The 17765-nt window shown below is 42.9% G+C and overlaps 1 protein-coding gene across 1 annotated transcript in view; it reads left to right on the forward strand.

The window, feature by feature from the left end:
- Positions 1-17765, forward strand: part of SMYD3 (SET and MYND domain containing 3) — a 714015-nt gene that overhangs the window by 584901 nt on the left and 111349 nt on the right. The window contains exons 9-10 of the mRNA XM_082341269.1: positions 10861-10948; positions 14513-14687. Of these exons, the coding sequence (XP_082197395.1) occupies positions 10861-10948; positions 14513-14687 (263 nt within the window). The remainder of the gene's footprint in view (positions 1-10860; positions 10949-14512; positions 14688-17765) is intronic.

Here is a 17765-nt window from a genome sequence, read left to right on the forward strand (position 1 = left end):
GCCTTGATGCTGCTGTCCCACAGCACGGGTCCTGAGCTCGCGTGGGGTTTCTTATGCTGTGGGTAGCAGTCACCTTTAGGTTCTAGACCAGTATCTGGGCCTTTGGTAAATCCCAGCAGTTACATTGAGAACACATCATTTTCCAACATAATCATGATATAGTAATATTAGAAACAAGTCAAGATAGGAATATGGAGTGAAGAGAACAATCTTCTGTTTCCTTGGCTGAGATTGTCCTTGTTGTTCTTGTGGAATTAAGGTATTTTTTCTTACAGTACTGTTACCTATGGATTATAGAAGATCACTCCTCTCTCTGTGTTCATCTACTTTGTCCCCAAACATTGACTGAATAACTTACCGTGATGGCACTGGGAATAGTTATGATTAGGTCGTGGTCCCTCAGGGAGTTCTGAGCTAGTTGAGGAAACAGTAGATCATTAATGACAACTTGGTGCTAAGAGAGAGGTTTGCAGAGTGGTTATGGTGGCTCAGGAGGGCTGGGCTGCCTCAGAGGGCGGATAGACAACATTTGCTGATCAAGAACATTTGACACTGTGTCCAAAAGGGACAAATGGGAAGAAAGCGGGAGAAATGATTGGAAATGGAGATCCAAGAAAAGAGCAGGAAACTGCAATCCTAGTCCTGACAGAATCCAAAGGGAAAAGATTCCACTTGGAAGAATAGGTGTATTGGCAGTAAGGTGGAGCCGGGGATGGGTCAGATTCGGGCAGGGCGGGGGGCTGTGAGAGGAAAGAAAGGGGGCGAATGAGAAGGAATCAAGTATCAAGAGCAATGACTGCAGTTGTGGGGAGTTTGCACCTGGCCACTGGGGGGTGGGACAGGTAGAGGAGCTTGAGTGGTCGAAGGGAGAAGGGAGAAATTCAGCAGACTCATTCCTGCCAAGATTCTGAGAACAGCTGGCACAATCCTGCCTTAGATGAGCTATTTCCACGAGTTTGTTGTTTAAAATGAAGACACACATTTTAAGGACTTTACTGGAGCTGTGTGAGGGAGTGGTCACCAGAAGCAGAGCTGAACTAGCTGTGCACTGCTCCAAGCTCAAGTGGTCATGAGACCACCTTCTCATTTTACCAGTGAGGAAGCTGAGGGCAGACAAAGGAGGACTTGCCAGGGACACACAGGGGTCAGGGCAGAAGTGCTGTTGTTGCTGCGACCAACACGTTCCTAATTCTCTTCATCATCTCCCAGCAGAGCGAACCTTCTCAGGAATCCTGCCTGTAGTCCAAATTATTTTGGTCGTTTGTAGAAAACTCAGCAATAGTACATTTTATTTTGTGTGTATATATATATATATATATATATATATATATATATATATATATATATAATGTTATATATATTATATAACATATATATAACATATATAATATATATTATATATATTATAATATAATATATATGTAATATATATATATATATATATATATATATATATATATATATATATATATATATATATATATAAAATGTTCTCCCCCTACTGAAAACAAATTTCAGGACTCACCTATTCAAGCTCCTTTTACATAGTAAAGCTGAAGTTCAAAAAGGAATTCTTTCCCTAAATGATAGCAAGCATCTTTGATATGTTTGGATAAGAAATAATGAAATAAATTTACTAATTTCATACGTCAGGGACTGTGAAAAAGAGCACACTAATTTACTCTTATATTTGCAAATTGAAAAAGTAGAAGATTTAATTTATGCTTCCCTGAGTAGTTTCTCTGTTTGTGTATATATGTTACACACGTATACACACACACACACACACCCCCGTGAATGGTCTCCTCCTACCTGCTTGGTGTGGGAAGAGGGGAGGTAGACCCCATTATAGGGACAGTTACAGAAGAAGTGACAGAATGGGATGGGAGGGTCAGGACATGGCAGCGAGGTAAGGTGTGCTGGGAACCTGCGAGTGGAGACTATCACCTTGGTGAAACACTCCTGGCGTGGATGGCTAGTTGTTAGTGAATGTAGCTTTGTCCAGCTCCAGTATAAAGTGCTCCCAAGAGCTATTGTTTCTGAATGTTTGGAAACAATTTCAAAGCTTGCCTGCTCTTCTGTTAAGTAAATAAAGCCTTAGGCTCAACCCCAAAAACAGCTAATTAAATAATGGTGGGGATTTTGTTGTGAATATAATTCCCATATGAAATTGCTCTGCCTTGGGCCATGGTCTCACTCTGCTTGGTGGAAGAATACAAGTTCCACTGTGGGTTCCACGTTGGAGGATTTTATTGCCCTTTTCCAAGTGCTAAGACTAGGAAGACCATAGAGACCATGAGTTGAGTATGTGTTGAACTTAACTGTCTCACAAACGTGAGTTTCACCCTTTAAGCAAGCCTAGGAGAAAGACAAATTCAAATTCAACACGAAGACAGTAGAAAGAGCACGGGCTCCAGAGCCAGACAGACTTGAATTTGAGTCTTACCCCTGGCAGCTAGGGGCAGAAGGACATTTGTAACCGTTACTTAAGCTTTAAGACGGTCTTGTGCCTCATTTGTTAATTGTAGGTATTGATGCCCTACAAGGATGTTGTGAGGAATAATTGAAATACGTACAAGAGTCATCCAGATCATTATCAAATAAATGTTAGTTTTCTTCTTCCAAATCCATTCTACAGACACTTAACTGAGCTTTTGTTACATACATGGTTCTGTGGTAGGTGTTTGGGAGAGGTAGGATCAAAGAAGAATAAGACCTATATTACTGTTGGAATGGGGACAATATGACATGCACTCAAACGACAGCCCAGGAACTCTATCCACACCAGCCTCCTTGCTGTTCCTGGAACATTCAGCCCTGCTCCTGCCTCTGCACCTCAAGACTGGCTGTTCCCTGTTCCTAGAACTCTTACCTCTGCTCCTTCACCTCCTCCTTTACTCATAAGTCATCTTCTCAGCGATGCCTTCCCCGATCACGCTAAACTCCCTGGGACTAGTACCCCCCATCGCTCTTCCCTGTTTATTTGTTTTTCCCTCTGACAAATATAATTTGTGTGTGTGTGTTTTCTGTCATCCCATGCTCCTTCTCCCTCTTCAGCGTAAACGCTGTGACTGTCTGATGTCTTCACTGCTCTATCCTCAGTGCCTAGAACAATGCCCAGTTGGCACCCAGTAAATTTTAATTGAATAGATGAGTGATGGAATTAATTACCCTCAGGTACCAGGAGGGGCATGTACCAAGTCCCAGTGGCCAGAAGAGCAGAAGCATGTTAGGGACTGTATTAGTTTCCTACGGCAGCTGTAACAATTATCATAAAATTAGTGACTTAACACAAACTTATTATCTACAGTGCTGGAGGTCAGAAGCCTCACACAGGCCTCACTGGGCTAATATCAAAGTCTTGGCAGGGCTACATTCTTTCTGGAGGCTCCAAGAGAGAATCCGTTTCCCTGCCTTTTCCAGCTTCTGCAGGCTGCCTGTACTCTTGGCTCTGTGGGTCCCTTCCTCTGTCTTCAAGGCCAGCAAAGGCAGGTTAAGTCCTCCTCACATCACATTGCTCTGACATTCTCTTCTGCCTCCTTCCACTTTTAAGGACCCTTGTGATTCCACTGGGCCCACCTAGGTAGTCCAGGACAGTCTCTTAATTTTAAGGTCAGCTGACCAACAGTCTGAATCCCACTTGCAACTTAATTCCCCTTTGCCATGTACGCTAACATATTCACAGGTTCTGGGGATCAGGACGTGGACGTCTTTGGGGATGCATGTGTCTGCCTACCACAGAGTCTAACAAGTGAGACATTTTGCCTAGAGCCTAAGATTTGAGCTGCCAGTAGTGAAATATAAAACAGAAAAATTTAATCAAGAATGGCCATGGATGTCAAGATTTTTTTTTTTACATCTTTATTGAAGTATAATTGCTTTACAATAGTGTGTTAGTTTCTGCTGTATAACAAAGTGAATCAGCTATACGTATACATATATCCCCATATCCCCTCCCTCTTGCATCTCCCTCCCACCCTCCCTATCCCACCCCTCTAGGTGGTCGCAAAGCACCGAGCTGATCTCCCTGTGCTATGCGGCTGCTTCCCACTAGCTGTCTGTTTTACGTTTGGTAGTGTATATATGTCAGTGCCACTCTTTCACTTCATCCCGGCTTACCCTTCCCCCTCCCCGTGACCTCAAATCCGTTCTCTACATCTGCATCTTTATTCCTGTCCTGCCCCTAGGTTCATCAGAACCATTTTTTTGTTTTAGATTCCATATATGTGTGTTAGCATACAGTATTTGTTTTTCTTTTTCTGACTTGACTCGGTATGACAGACTCTAGGTCCATCCACCTCACTACAAGTAACTCAGTTTCGTTATTTTTTATGGCTGAGTACTATTCCATTGTATATATGTGCCACATCTTCATTATCCATTCATCTGTTGATGGACACTTAGGTTGCTTCCGTGTCCTAGCTATTGTAAGTAGTGCTGCAATGAACATTGTGGTACATGTCTCTTTTTGAATTGTGGTTTTCTCAGGGTATATGCCCAGTAGTGGGATTGCTGGGTCTTATGGTAGTTCTATTTTTAGTTTCTTAAGGAACCTCCATACTGTTCTCCATGGTGGCTGTATCAATTTACATTCCCACCAACAGTGCAAGAGGGTTCCCTTTCCTCCACACCCTCTCCAGCATTTATGGTTTCTAGATTTTTTGATGATGGCCATTCTGACTTGTGTGAGGTGATACCTCATTGTAGTTTTGATTTGCATTTCTCTGATGATTAGTGATGTTGAGCATCCTTTCATGTGTTTGTTAGCAATCTGTATATCTTCCTTGAAGAAATGTCTGTTTAGGTCTTCTGCCCATTTTTGGATTGGGTCGTTTGTTTTTTTTGATATTGAGCTGCATGAGCTGCTTGTATATTTTGGAGATTAATCCTTTGTCAGTTGCTTCGTTTGCAAATATTTTCTCCCACTGTCTTTTCTTCTTGTTTGTAGTTTCCTTTGCTGTGCAAAAGCTTTTAAGTTTAATTAGGTCCCATTTGTTTACTTTCGTTTTTATTTTCATTACTCTAGGAGGTGGGTCAAAAAGGATCTTGCTGTGTTTATGTCATAGAATGTTCAGCCGCTGTCTTCCTCTAAGAGTTTTAAAGTGTCTGGCCTTACATTTAGGTCTGTAATCCATTTGGAGTTTATTTTTGTGCATGGGGTTAGGAAGTGTTCTAATTTCATTCTTTTACATGTAGCTGTCCGGTTTTCCCAGCACCACTTATTGAAGAGGCTGTCTTTTCTCCATTGTATATTCTTGCCTCCTTTATCAAAGATAAGGTGACCATATGTGCGTGAGTTTATCTCTGGGCTTCCTGTCTTGTTCCCTTGATCTATATTTCTGTTTTTGTGCCAGTACCATACTGTCTTGATGACTGTAGCTTTGTAGTATAGTCTGAAGTCAGGGAGCCTAATTCCTCCAGCTCCATTTTTCTTTCTCAAGATTGCTTTGGCTATTCGGGGTCTTTTGTGTTTCCATACAAATTGTGGAATTTTTTGTTCTAGTTCTGTGAAAAATGCCATTGGTAGTTTGACAGGGATTACATTGAATCTGTAGATTGCTTTGGGTAGTATAGTCATTTTCACAATGTTGATTGTGAAATCCAAGAACATGGTATATCTTTCCATCTGTTTGTATCATCTTTAATTTCTTTCATCACTGTCTTATAGTTTTCTGCATACAGGTCTTTTGTCTCCTTAGGTAGGTTTATTCCTAGGTATTTTATTCTTTTTGCTGCAATGGTAAATGGGAGTGTTTCCTTAATTTCTCTATCAGATTTTTCATTGTTAGTGTATAGGAATGCAAGAGGTTTCTGTCCATTAATTTTATATCCTGCTACTTTACCAAGTTCATTGACTAGCTCTAGTGGTTTTCTGGTTGCATCTTTAGGATTCTCTACGTATAGTATCATGTCATCTGCAAACAGTGACAGTTTTACTTCTTCTTTTCCGATTTGGATTCCTTTTATTTCTTTTTCTTCTCTGATTGCTGTGGCTAAAACTTCCAAAATAATGTTGAATAATAGTGGTAAGAGTGGGCAAACTTGTCTTGTTCCTGATCTTAGTGGAAATGGTTTCAGTTTTTCACCATTGAGGATGATGTTGGCTGTGGGTTTGTCATATATGGTCTTTATTATGTTGAGGAAAGTTCCCTCTATGCCTACTTTCTGGAGGATTTTTATCATAAATGGGTGTTGAATTTTGTCGAAAGCTTTTTCTGCATCTATTGAGATGATCATACGGTTTTTCTTCTTCAATTTGTTAATATAGTGTATCACATTGATTGATTTGCATATATTGAAGAATCCATGCATTCCTGGGGTAAACCCCACTTGATCATGGTGTATGATCCTTTTAATGTGCTGTTGTATTCTGTTTGCTAGTATTTTTCTGAGGATTTTTGCATCTGTGTTCATCAGTGATATTGGCCTGTAGTTTTCTTTTTTTGTGACATCTCTGTCTCGTTTTGGTATCAGGGTGATGGTGGCCTTGTAGAATGAGTTTGGGAGTGTTCCTCCCTCTGCTATATTTTGGAAGAGTTTGAGAAGGATAGGTGGTAGCTCTTCTCTAAATGTTTGATCGAATTCGCCTGTGAAGCCATCTGGTCCTGGGCTTTTGTTTGTTGGAAGGTTTTTAATCACAGTTTCAATTTCAGTGCTTGTGATTGGTCTGTTTATATTTTCTATTTCTTCCTGGTTCAGTCTTGGAAGGTTGTGCCTTTCTAAGAATTTGTCCATTTCTTCCAGGTTGTCCATTTTATTGGCATAGAGTTGCTTGTAGTAATCTCTCATGATCCTTTGTATTTGTGCAGTGTCAGTTGTTACTTCTCCTTTTTCACTTCTAATTCTGTTGATTTGAGTTTTCTCCCTTTTTTTTGTGATGAGTCTGGCTAATGGTTTATCAATTTTGTTTATCTTCTCAAAGAACCAGCTTTTAGTTTATTGATCTTTGCTCTTGTTTCCTTCATTTCTTTTTCATTTATTTCTGATCTGATCTTTATGATTTCTTTCCTTCTGCTAACTTTGGGGTTTTTTTGTTCTTCTTTCTCTAGTTGCTTTAGGTGTAAGATTAGGTTGTTTATTTGAGATATTTCTTGTTTCTTGAGGTAGGATTGTACTGCTATAAACTTCCCTCTTAGAACTGTTTTTGCTGCATCCCATAGGTTTTGGGTCATCATGTTTTCATTGTCTTTTGTTTCTAGGTATTTTTTAATTTCCTCTTTGATTTCTTCAGTGATTTCTTGGTTGTTTAGTAATGTATTGTTTAGCCTCCATGTGTTTGTGTTTTTTTCAGTTTTTTTCCTGTAATTGACATCTAGTCTCATAGCGTTGTGGTTGGAAAAGATACTTGATATGATTTCAGTTTTCTTAAGTTTACCGATGCTTGGTTTGTGCCCCAAGATATGATCTATCCTGGAGAATGTTCCATGAGCACTTGGGAAGAAAGTGTATTCTGTTGTTTTTTGGATGGAATGTCCTATAAATGTCAGTTAAGTCCATCTTGTCTAATGTGTCATTTAAAGCGTGTGTTTCCTTTTTTATCTTCATTTGGATGATCTGTCCATTGGTGAAAGTGCGGTGTTAAATTCCCCTACTGTAATTGTGTTCCTGTCGATTTCCCCTTTTATGGCTGTTAGCATTTGCCTTATGTATTGAGGTGCTCCTGTGTTGGGTGTGTAACTATTTACAATTGTTATCTCTTCTTCTTGGATTGATCCCTTGATCATTATGTAGTGTCCTTCTTTGTCTCTTGTAATAGTCTTTATTTAAAGTCTATTTTGTTTGATATGAGAATTGCTGCTCCAGTTTCCTTTTGGTTTCCATTTGCATGGAATATCTTTTTTCGTCCCCTCACTTTCAGTCTGTACGTGTCCCTAGGTCTGAAGTCGGTCTCTTGTAGACAGCATATATATGGGTCTTGTTTTTGTATCCATTCAGCCAGCCTATGTCTTTTGGTGAGAGCATTTAATCCATTTACATTGAAGATAATTATCGATATGTATGTTCCTATTACCATTTTCTCAATTGTTTTGGGTTTGTTTTTGTAGGACTTTTCCTTCTCTTGTGTTTCCTGCCTGGAGAAGTTCCTTTAGCATTTGTTGTAATGCGAGTTTGGTGGTGCTGAATTCTCTTAACTTTTGCTTGTCTGTAAAGGTTTTAATTTCTCTGTCGAATGGTTGTCAAGATTTAATATGGGGGCTTCAACGGGGAGGCACTAGGAAGTTACTAAAGGCTTTTGTGTTATAGTGGAACTGTGGCTTCAGGAGATGGAGACGGACTTAGAGCAGGTATTTAGAGGGAGATTGATGTTTAACCTTTTAAAAGCAATTGATTTTTATTTCCCTCTTACACACAAAAAACACTAGGTTCTTACTTAGAATTTCCTAAAAGAAGTAGGGCCCACTTATGGTGTCTTTTTAAAAACCACCCTATTATATTACACATATGTACAACACATGTACACAGAGACTCATAAAGCCCTGTCACACAGACACACTCACACAAATGCACACATTTCCTCCTACACACACCCACTGCCTCTCCCATTCTTGAGATCTCTTTTCTGTGGTACTTGGTGGCCCTCGTTTTTTTCTGCCCTGGCACACTTGAGTGACATGTATCTTCCCAACAGTAACATAGGCTTACTCTGGCAGTGGTTCTCACAGGGGTCATTCTATAAACCTCCCCTAGTAGGCATGTAAGAATCTCCAGGGAGCTAATAGTTTGAAAAAGTCTTCCCTCCCTCACCTTTACCATCACCCCACAGTGGCCATGATTTGATATCACTTTCTAGAATGGTTCTTCTCCCTGACATCCACTGAGAATCTAGTGGATATGGAACACCTGGTTTTGAGTAGAGTCTGATGAGAATTTCTTACCCTTTGGTTAGCCTCTTTAAAGCAGCGCCATCCAGTAGAACTTTCTGTGATGATAGAACTGTTCTCTGTCTGTGCTGCCCAATATGGTAGCCACAGCCACACGTGGCTACTGAGCTCTTGAAATGTGGACATACAGGAAAAATAGAGGACTCAATAGGAGGACAGACAATGAATAAATGGTAACTCCTACCTTCATTTTGAATTGCTTTTTAAATTTTTTTTTTTTTAGTGTTTGCAGAAGTCAACATTGGTTCACATGGGTGTAGCTATGCTCATCTTTTACCTAACTTCATTTTGATTGATAACTCAATATTTGATTGAAGTGTAGGGACTTCCCTGGGGGCTCAGTGGTTAAGAATCCGCCTGCCAATGCAGGGGACACGGGTTCGAGCCCTGGTCCAGGAAGATCCCACATGCCATGGGGTCACTAAGCCCATGAGCCACAACTACTGAGCCTGCGTGCCACAACTACTAAAGCCCATGCACCTAGAGCCTGTGCTCTGCAACAGGAGAAACCACTGCAATGAGAAGCCCGTGCCCCGCAACGAAGAGTAGCCCCCACTGGCTGCAACTAGAGAAAGCCCGCATACAGCAACGAAGACCTGATGCAGCCATAAATAAATAAATAAATAAATAAATTTATTTGAAGAAGAAAAAAAGTGTTATCCATGGATCTCCTGACAAATGATTCTTCCTCTTGCCTCTGTTCCCCTTCCTGATAAATACATACATACATATATGTATATATGTAAGCTTTATTGAGATATAATTCACATATGGTACAATTCAATCAGTTAAAGTGTACAATTCGATAGCTTTTCATGTATTCAAAGAGTTATGGAACCATCAACATGATTGATTTTAGAATATTTTCATCACCCCCAAAAAACTCATTAGTAGTCACCCACCCCGTTCTCCCTATCCACCACCCCCTGCCCTAGCCATTTACTAATCTACTTTCTTGTCTCTATGGATTTATCTATTCTGAGCATTTCATATGGGTGGAATCATACAATATGTGGTCCTTTGTGACTGGCTTCTTTCACTAAGCATGATGTTTTTTAAGGTTCATCCATGTTGTAGCATGTATTAGTACTTCATTTCTTTTTTTTTTTTTTTTTTTATTTATTTTTGGCTGGGTTGGGTCTTCCTTGCTGCGTGCGTACTTTCTCTAGCTGCGGCGAGCAGAGGCTACTCTTCGTTGCGGTGTGTGGGCTTCTCATTGCGTTGACTTCTCTTGTTGCGGAGCACAGGCTCTAGGCATGCGGGCTTCCGTAGTTGTGGCTCGCGGGCTCTAGAGTGCAGGCTCAGTAGTTGTGGTGCATGGGCTTCGTTGCTCCGCGGCATGTGGGAAGTTCCCGGACCAGGGCTTGAACCCTTGTCCCCTGCATTGGCAGGCGGATTCTTAACCACTGTGCCACCAGGGAAGCCCAGTACTTGATTTCTTTTTATTGTCAACTAATATTCCATTGTATGGCTATACCACATTTTGTTTATCCATTCATTGGTTGATGGACATTTGGGTTGTTTCTACTTTATTTGCTATTATGAATAATGCTGCTGTGAACATTTATGCACAAGTTTTTATGTGAACATATATTCTCATTTTTATTGCATATGCATCTATGGAGTGGAATTGTTGTATAGTAACTCTGTGTTTAACTTTTAGAATAACTGCCAAACTGTTTTCCAAAGTGGCTACACCATTTTACATTCCTACCAGTAATGCATGAGGGTTCCAATTTTTCCACAACCTTACCAACATTTGTTATTATCTTTTTTATTATAACCATCCTAGTTATGAAATGATATCTCCTTGTGGTTTTGATTTGCATTTCCCTGATGGCTAATAATATTGAGCATCTTTTCATGTGTTTATTGGCCATCTGTATATCTTCTCTGGAGAAATATCTATTCAGATCCTTTGCCCATTTTTTAATTGAGGAATTTGTCTTCCTCTTTTCTTTTAATTTGGCCCGAACAGGATGCTGATATGCTAACTGGTGATGAACAAATATGGAAGGAAGTTCAAGAATCCCTGAAAAAAATCGAAGAACTGAAGGCACATTGGAGTATCCTTTTACCTGTGGATTGAGTTGTTTTGTGGGATTGCTTCCTTACCGGTTGGAGCCTGGTATTAATGAATCCATGTCCAGGGTTTGACCTCTCCACGAGCCAAAGAGCTTCATTCTGTTCCGTGGTCACAGGTTGCATCCCTGACCCCAGCCAACAATTTCAGTAATGGCTAAGGAAGATATGGTAAGGTCAGCATGAATTCCACTCCACCATTAGATGATAATCCAAATTTATAGGCAGGATTAGTGGGACAGTAAGTAGTACTCTCGTTATATGTACAAGGTAACAAATTTCTGGATTCCCTTCCTCCCGTAACCTACATCTCTAAAAAGTATAACTTGGAATCCTTATAATTTAATGACTGTAGTCAACCATGACTGCAATGGCAATGGGAGTTGCTTCACAATACATTTTCTTGGCGTAAATAGTGAGGGGACCTCGGGAGGACTCACTCCCAGTAAGCACTGGAGGATTGTAAGAGCCCGTGGTCTGTCAGTCTTTGAGTCTCAAGGAGTTGATTAACTCCCAGGTGGATTCACTGTGTTCCCCTTTCTCTTTTCCCCCAATCGTCTTATGGTCATGGAAAAGTGTGCAGAAAGGTGCCTGTTCTGTCATCGATAGTCTGTTCTCTTTGGGTGGGTTGTCTGCCCTGCTCCCCTCACCGGAGCAGAGTGACCTGTGGTAAACACCCAGAAAATGCCAGGGGCTAAATTTATGAGCAAATACAGGTCAGCATTAGCTTGGGAGAAAAGCCTCTTAGTTAAAATTATTCCATTTTTTTGCTCACTGAGGGGTTTTACAGGAAAGGTTTACCTTGTTTGCCAGGTGACTGTTGCCAGTGTTTCGAAGGGAAGTTGTCATGTGGTCCCTCCCAGCTTGCTGGGGGATAAAGTAGATGTATTCCTGTCAGCGGCTGCATCTGGTTTTTACTTCTAAGGCTTGTCACCTCAAACCTCTTTAAAATGAGTTGGAGCATATATAAATGAACAGGAAAATAATTATGGAGGTCATGCAACATGATGTTAAAATAGAGTCAAAGTCTTGCCACAGAAATGTCTGGCATTGTGTAAGAGACAGGCATTCCTCCTGACAATCCATCAAATATCTAATCCTAGGATGAAAAGCCACAGAGGTTAGCGTGGCAGTCTGTTACGAAACCAGTGCGTTGCCTAAGATACTGCTTCCCCCAGCCTCTGGGGGCCACATGCAGCAAACTTTAAACATGCACGTCAGGTGAGTACAACAGAAAGTCATCAAGTCACTTTTCTTCAATAAATGTGCCTCTTCTGAGACCAGAGGCAACTCCTCAGAGACAGGACTCGTCCTAAAATTACAGAGTGTTATGTACAGAAAGGCCCTCAGCCATGTGTTAGGGGGCCTGAAGTTCTAACCAGGAAGTCAGGCCTGTGGGGTAAGGTATTATGACACCAGAGGCCCCCGCTGAAAGAAAAATATATTTCCTGTGAGGGTTAATAAAGATAGGAGCTCCCACTCACGCAAGTGGCTTGATTGGTTTATCAAAAGTGTTCACTGATGTGTTGGAAAGCAGTGCCCTGAGAGTCTGAATGGTGGAAAAGGTAGATTTTGCCGGAGAGAGGGCAAAGGACAGGTGGGCCGTCTGTCCAGGATGGGGGATGCTGTGTTAGGACCAGAGGAAGAGTTTTTGAGCTGGAGGCGGGGCGGAGAGCCCTGGACTGTGTGAGAGTCGGGCAGGGTGTGGGTGTATGGCGGGGAAATGCCATCAACCTTACTCCACTGACCCATCTTCCTTAAGCTGGTCACGCTTGGAGGTCATGGCACAGTAAAAGGAGGAGGAAGGCACTGATATTTGTGCAGTATGATCTTGTGCAAGACACTAAATGTTCTCCCACTGTGTCCCAGGTACACAATTCTGCCTGGCTCAGGAGAGAACACGTGAAGCGTTTTTTAAAAACTTTACATACAGTATCTTATTTAATTCTTACAGCGACATATTCCATTGTATATATGTGCCACATCTTCTTTATCCATTCATCTGTTGATGGACACTTAGTTTGCTTCCATGTCCTGGCTATTGTAAATAGAGCTGCAATGAACATTGTGGTACATGACTCTTTTTGAATTATGGTTTGCCCAGGGTATATGCCCAGTAGCGGGATTGCTGGGTCGTATGGTAGTTCTATTTTTAGTTTTCTAAGGAACCTCCATACTGTTCTCCATAGTGGCTGTAACAATTTACATTCCCACCAACAGTGCAAGAGGGTCCCCTTTTCTCCACACCCTCTCCAGCATTTATTGTTTCTAGATTTTTTGATCATGGCCATTCTGACCGGTGTGAGATGACACCTCATTGTAGTTTTGATTTGCATTTCTCTAATGATTAGTGATGTTGAGCATCCTTTCATGTGTTTGTTGGCAATCTGTATATCTTAAATCCAGCTTCTTCTGCGGTCAAACGCTGTGCCATTTCTGTAAATCTGCAAACCTTGCACCCTGTGGAATTCCAGCCTATGGAAGCAGATGAAGTCGGAGCTACACAGGTTGCAGGTGAGGGAGGAGCGGGAGCTGGGCAGTCCCAACCTAGCGTCCTCCTTGGCCTCGGCCGTGCCTAACACAGCATCAAAGGGAAGAAACTGTGTCAGGTCCCTGGGGCCTGTCTTCTCTCTCACCTGCAGCTGTGCTTCTGAGGGAGTTCACCTGCAGGACTCGAGGTGTGCTGCATACACCACGTCCTCAGTCGTCTGACTGCCTCCTCAGTTTTAAAAAGTGAGGTCACACTGGGCTCCATGAGAGTAAGTTATGGACTCACGGTTAATCGGAAAGTCACAGTGGCTCTGAAGTGAAGATTGGGTCTTCTCCCCACCCTTTTTAAAGCATCCTTTCCCCCTGCCTGCAATTTATGTACATAAGCCACATGTTCTTAATATTTATCTTTTACTTTGGGGGTTTAAAATAAGAATACCTTTATTTGGTTAAGTATAGACTTGAATCACTTTTGTTTTATAATCAAAAACCTTAAATTTGAGATCCAGTGGAAATGGATTTCTTTAAGTTGTTTCCGCTAGCGTGTGCCTGGGGTTGTGTTTTTGGTTTCTTATATGCCCAAGGTTCAGATGACACGGAAGCAAAAATGAGGTCCTCCTTTTTTAAAAGGAGTCTCTCTAAAGCTTCTTTAATTTCAGATCGTTTTTGAAACAGAAGCTAACAGAGTAAATAATTTTAAACTGAACTAACTTACTCTTTAGCTCATTTAATAAACAGCTGCATTTATTTCATGGCTAGGTTTAAAGAGAATACATGTAGGAATAGGAAGGAAGAATGGTTCTCTGGAAATCTAATCCCTCAAAGCACAAGCTTGGTTGGAAGATGGTTTGTTGATGTAAACAGAATTTCCTTCTCTGAGACACCGCTTACATGTTTTTGTTTCTCAAGTGTGTTTTCAGGCAGCTCTCATCTGTGCAAAATAATGGGCGCTTCCTTCCCTCCTGTGCCTGGGAGCTCTTCAGCCTATTCGAGAATCTCATTTTACTTTTGTTTTTTCTTGATGAAGACAATGAATCCTTAACTAAGGTTAATAACAGAGTGGGAACAGGTTCTGGCCATGTGCCAGGCGATCCTAAGCAGCAACGCTGAACGGCTTCCCGATATCAACATCTACCAGCTGAAAGTGCTCGACTGTGCCATGGACGCCTGCATCAACCTCGGGCTGCTGGAGGAGGCATTGTTCTACGGCATTCGGACCATGGAGCCGTACAGGTGAGTCCGGGGAGGGGCTAAAGTAAGGGCTACAGTGTCTTTACTTGGGGCAGAGGCTCGCGAGAGCCTGACATCATCCTGATCGCTGCTGCTTTGTAAGAGTGTTCCATCTGCTTCTCAGTCAGTGTGTAAAACCACACCTTGGTTCATTGATGCGTTCATTCCTCATTTGTGAAGTTCCTTCCGTGTGTCAGGCACTGTGGGTGTGCAGGGACTGATGAAATGCTGTCTTCACGTGGAGCTAGTGCTTGTAATAAGGTGCAGCGCTCGCCATGGCAGAGGCAAGTACAGAGTTTGGGGGAGCAGAGAGGGGCTCGGCACAGACGTAGCCTGGGGGCTGCGGCCTGTGGCCTTAGCCCTGCCGATCTAGGTGAGGACGCCGGTGTGGGACCCTCCACCTGGCTGACAGCAGTACTGGTTTCTTCCATTTCTCAGGGCTTTATGGTTCCTGGGGTGCCTTCACTTGAACCATTTGACCTCATAATCACCTTATGACCCAAGCAGGAGAGCAGGGAGACAGCGCTGCTCAAACATGTCATTGAGTCAGGGGAAGGAACTACTGGTAATGAATTGTTTCTTGACCGGCCTCAGCTCCTCCAGACCAGTGCGTGTTTTGCCCCTAGAGGTTCTGGTAACTCAGGGGAGCTTTCGGAGGGAGCGCAGTGTTGAAGTCTAGTGCTGAGAATTTGGTGCTGGTGGGTGTGGGACCCTGGTTTGCAGTGGGCTAAGAACATACGTTTGGAAGATGAGATAGGTCAGTCCAGAAGAAAGGGCACAGAGATGCATATACCATCATCTGAGGTTGCAATAGCCGCCTCCAGCACAGAACAAGGTCACTCACTGCGGGGAAGGTGCCCTGAAAGCATCTGGGACCTGGGGAGGCTGGGGGAGGCCCCTGCGGAGGAGGGGCACCATTCCAGGCAGATACTGAGTTTCCCAGCTCTGAAGACCATGCAGACACGATGTCAGCCCTAAGGGGCCGAGGAAAGGGAGGATCCAGGTCTAGACCTATGCAACATGGCAACAGGCAGGGGAGTGGCCCTCAGGGAAGGAGGGGAGGGAGGCAGGGCCCAGGGCGCCGTCTGTCCCCACTTGAGGAAGAGCCTCAGAAGACACCAGGGCTGGGAAGTTACCAGGATCAACACGATAAGAACAGAAGCAAGTCCAGGGTCTGGGATGTCAGTCCGGGCAAAGGGAGGAAGCCGGAAATGATACATTTGGTCAGGAAGCCAGGAGCATGGTGCAGACAGAGAAGAGCCTAGAGATGGCATAGACCCACCAGCCAGGTGCATGGCAGAAGTCCATAGGCCAGCCACGGCACCAGGGTGACCCTGAGGGTGTTTTTCAGAACTTCTCTAGGTGGTTTCTCCCAGTGCCTTGTGGTTGAACAGCTTCGGAATCCAGACTGTGAGTCAGCTTTAATCAAACTTATAAGAGATTGCCTTGAGGGCTGGGACTGTAGACTTTCCCATGAGCGTGAAATGTCTGTTAGGTGTGATGAATCTTGTGGGTTCTCAGAAAATATGAATTGAATACAAAGAGATAAGGCTTCGTTCGTTCTCTGTGTTGCAATGAGAGGCAGGTTGGGGACAGTTGGCGTTACCCCTCTGAACTCAGGGCTCAGGCTCAGGACGCCAAACCACAGGCTGCCGGGTGAGCGGATGGAATCCGGCCAGGAGACAAAGACGGAAAATCCTCTTTCCTCCAGGCCCCCTCAGCGGCCGCTTGCCCCGCTGCCGTCTGGGGCTGGAAGTGCACTGAGCCCGCCGCCCAGGCACAGGAATATATGTTGGTCCCCCAGCTTCATTAAGAAAGCCGCATGCCTTTGAGGGAGCTCATTCTCCATGTACTTTTGAATCCTCTTCTCTCCATAGCCCCCAAGGCTTCTCTGAAGGACTTTCTTACCCCCTTAATTAACTGGCAGTTTCACTGACTTAAACTTGAATCAAACAAAGAGGCCTTTCTTGTAAGTGAGGCCAAGTCCACGGAATGTACTCCATGTTGTTTGGAATACTTTTGGTTATGTTTCCCTGGTGTTGGGCAGCTCACGATCTCTCTGTAAATTTACCCTCTGTTCTTACGCTGGGTGACACATTTCCAAGCTTCCCTCCGTTTCTCCTCCCTGGAGCTTATTAAGGAGTTGCTCTGTGGTGTTCTGTATTTCAAGAAATCAAATCTGCAATGATCCACTTCAAACGAGTGAGATCTGAACTGTTTGCTTTCAAAGTTGCAGCAGAGGAAAGGGCTATCAGTAATCCAGACCAACAGAGCTAAGAGAAATGAGAGGGGTGGATGCCGACAGACTTGGCCTTTTTTCCCTTTAGCTCAGGCAAAAGTGAAAATAAAGAACTAACGGGCCAGATGCCCTGCAAGCCCTTTAACAGTCTTAGAGCGTGAGGTAGGAATCCCGAGGTGGGCAGTGGTTTTCACCCCGCAGGTGTGCACGAGGGAACTCACGCTGTGGGCCTCCCCCATCTACACGGTCTCCCGGCAAATGCTCCGGGTGGGCTTGTTGTCCACCTGTAGCCAAGGACACGGGCAGTTAGGCACGTGTTACCGAGAGGTGACTGGATTGCCATCTGCCGTAACAGTTTTACAGTGTTAATATACTGTTTTCAACAACTAGATTGAGGTCAAGACTCTAGTGATGATTTTGTCACTGCTGACCTTGGCTAAATCTTAACTGCTGACCTTAGAGGGGAAGGTGTCCATTATTCCATTTTTATCCAAATCACCACGTTGCCCTCAGCTCCCTTCTTGTCACTCCATCATTTATTTTTACTCAATAGAAGTTCCTTTTATGGTGCAACATAAAATATTAAGTTCTTTATGTTTCATAAAGCAATTTGGAATTAATTCACATACAACAAAATGTGTAATCTTTAGTATTAGCTCATAATACTTCTCCTGAGAGTATTTATGTGTGTATCTGTGATTATATATGCAGTCATCTGTCTGTTAGCACTACCAACATTAAGTAAAGGTATTTCCCAAATTTTACTTAAAAATACAAGTCAGTCAAACCTCAGCTGTAAGACAAATTAGGTTCCAAAAGTTAGTTTGCCAGTTGGTAATTTA

This window comes from Balaenoptera borealis, assembly GCF_965194805.1.
Source record: "Balaenoptera borealis genome assembly, chromosome: 1".
Taxonomy (NCBI): domain Eukaryota; kingdom Metazoa; phylum Chordata; class Mammalia; order Artiodactyla; family Balaenopteridae; genus Balaenoptera; species Balaenoptera borealis.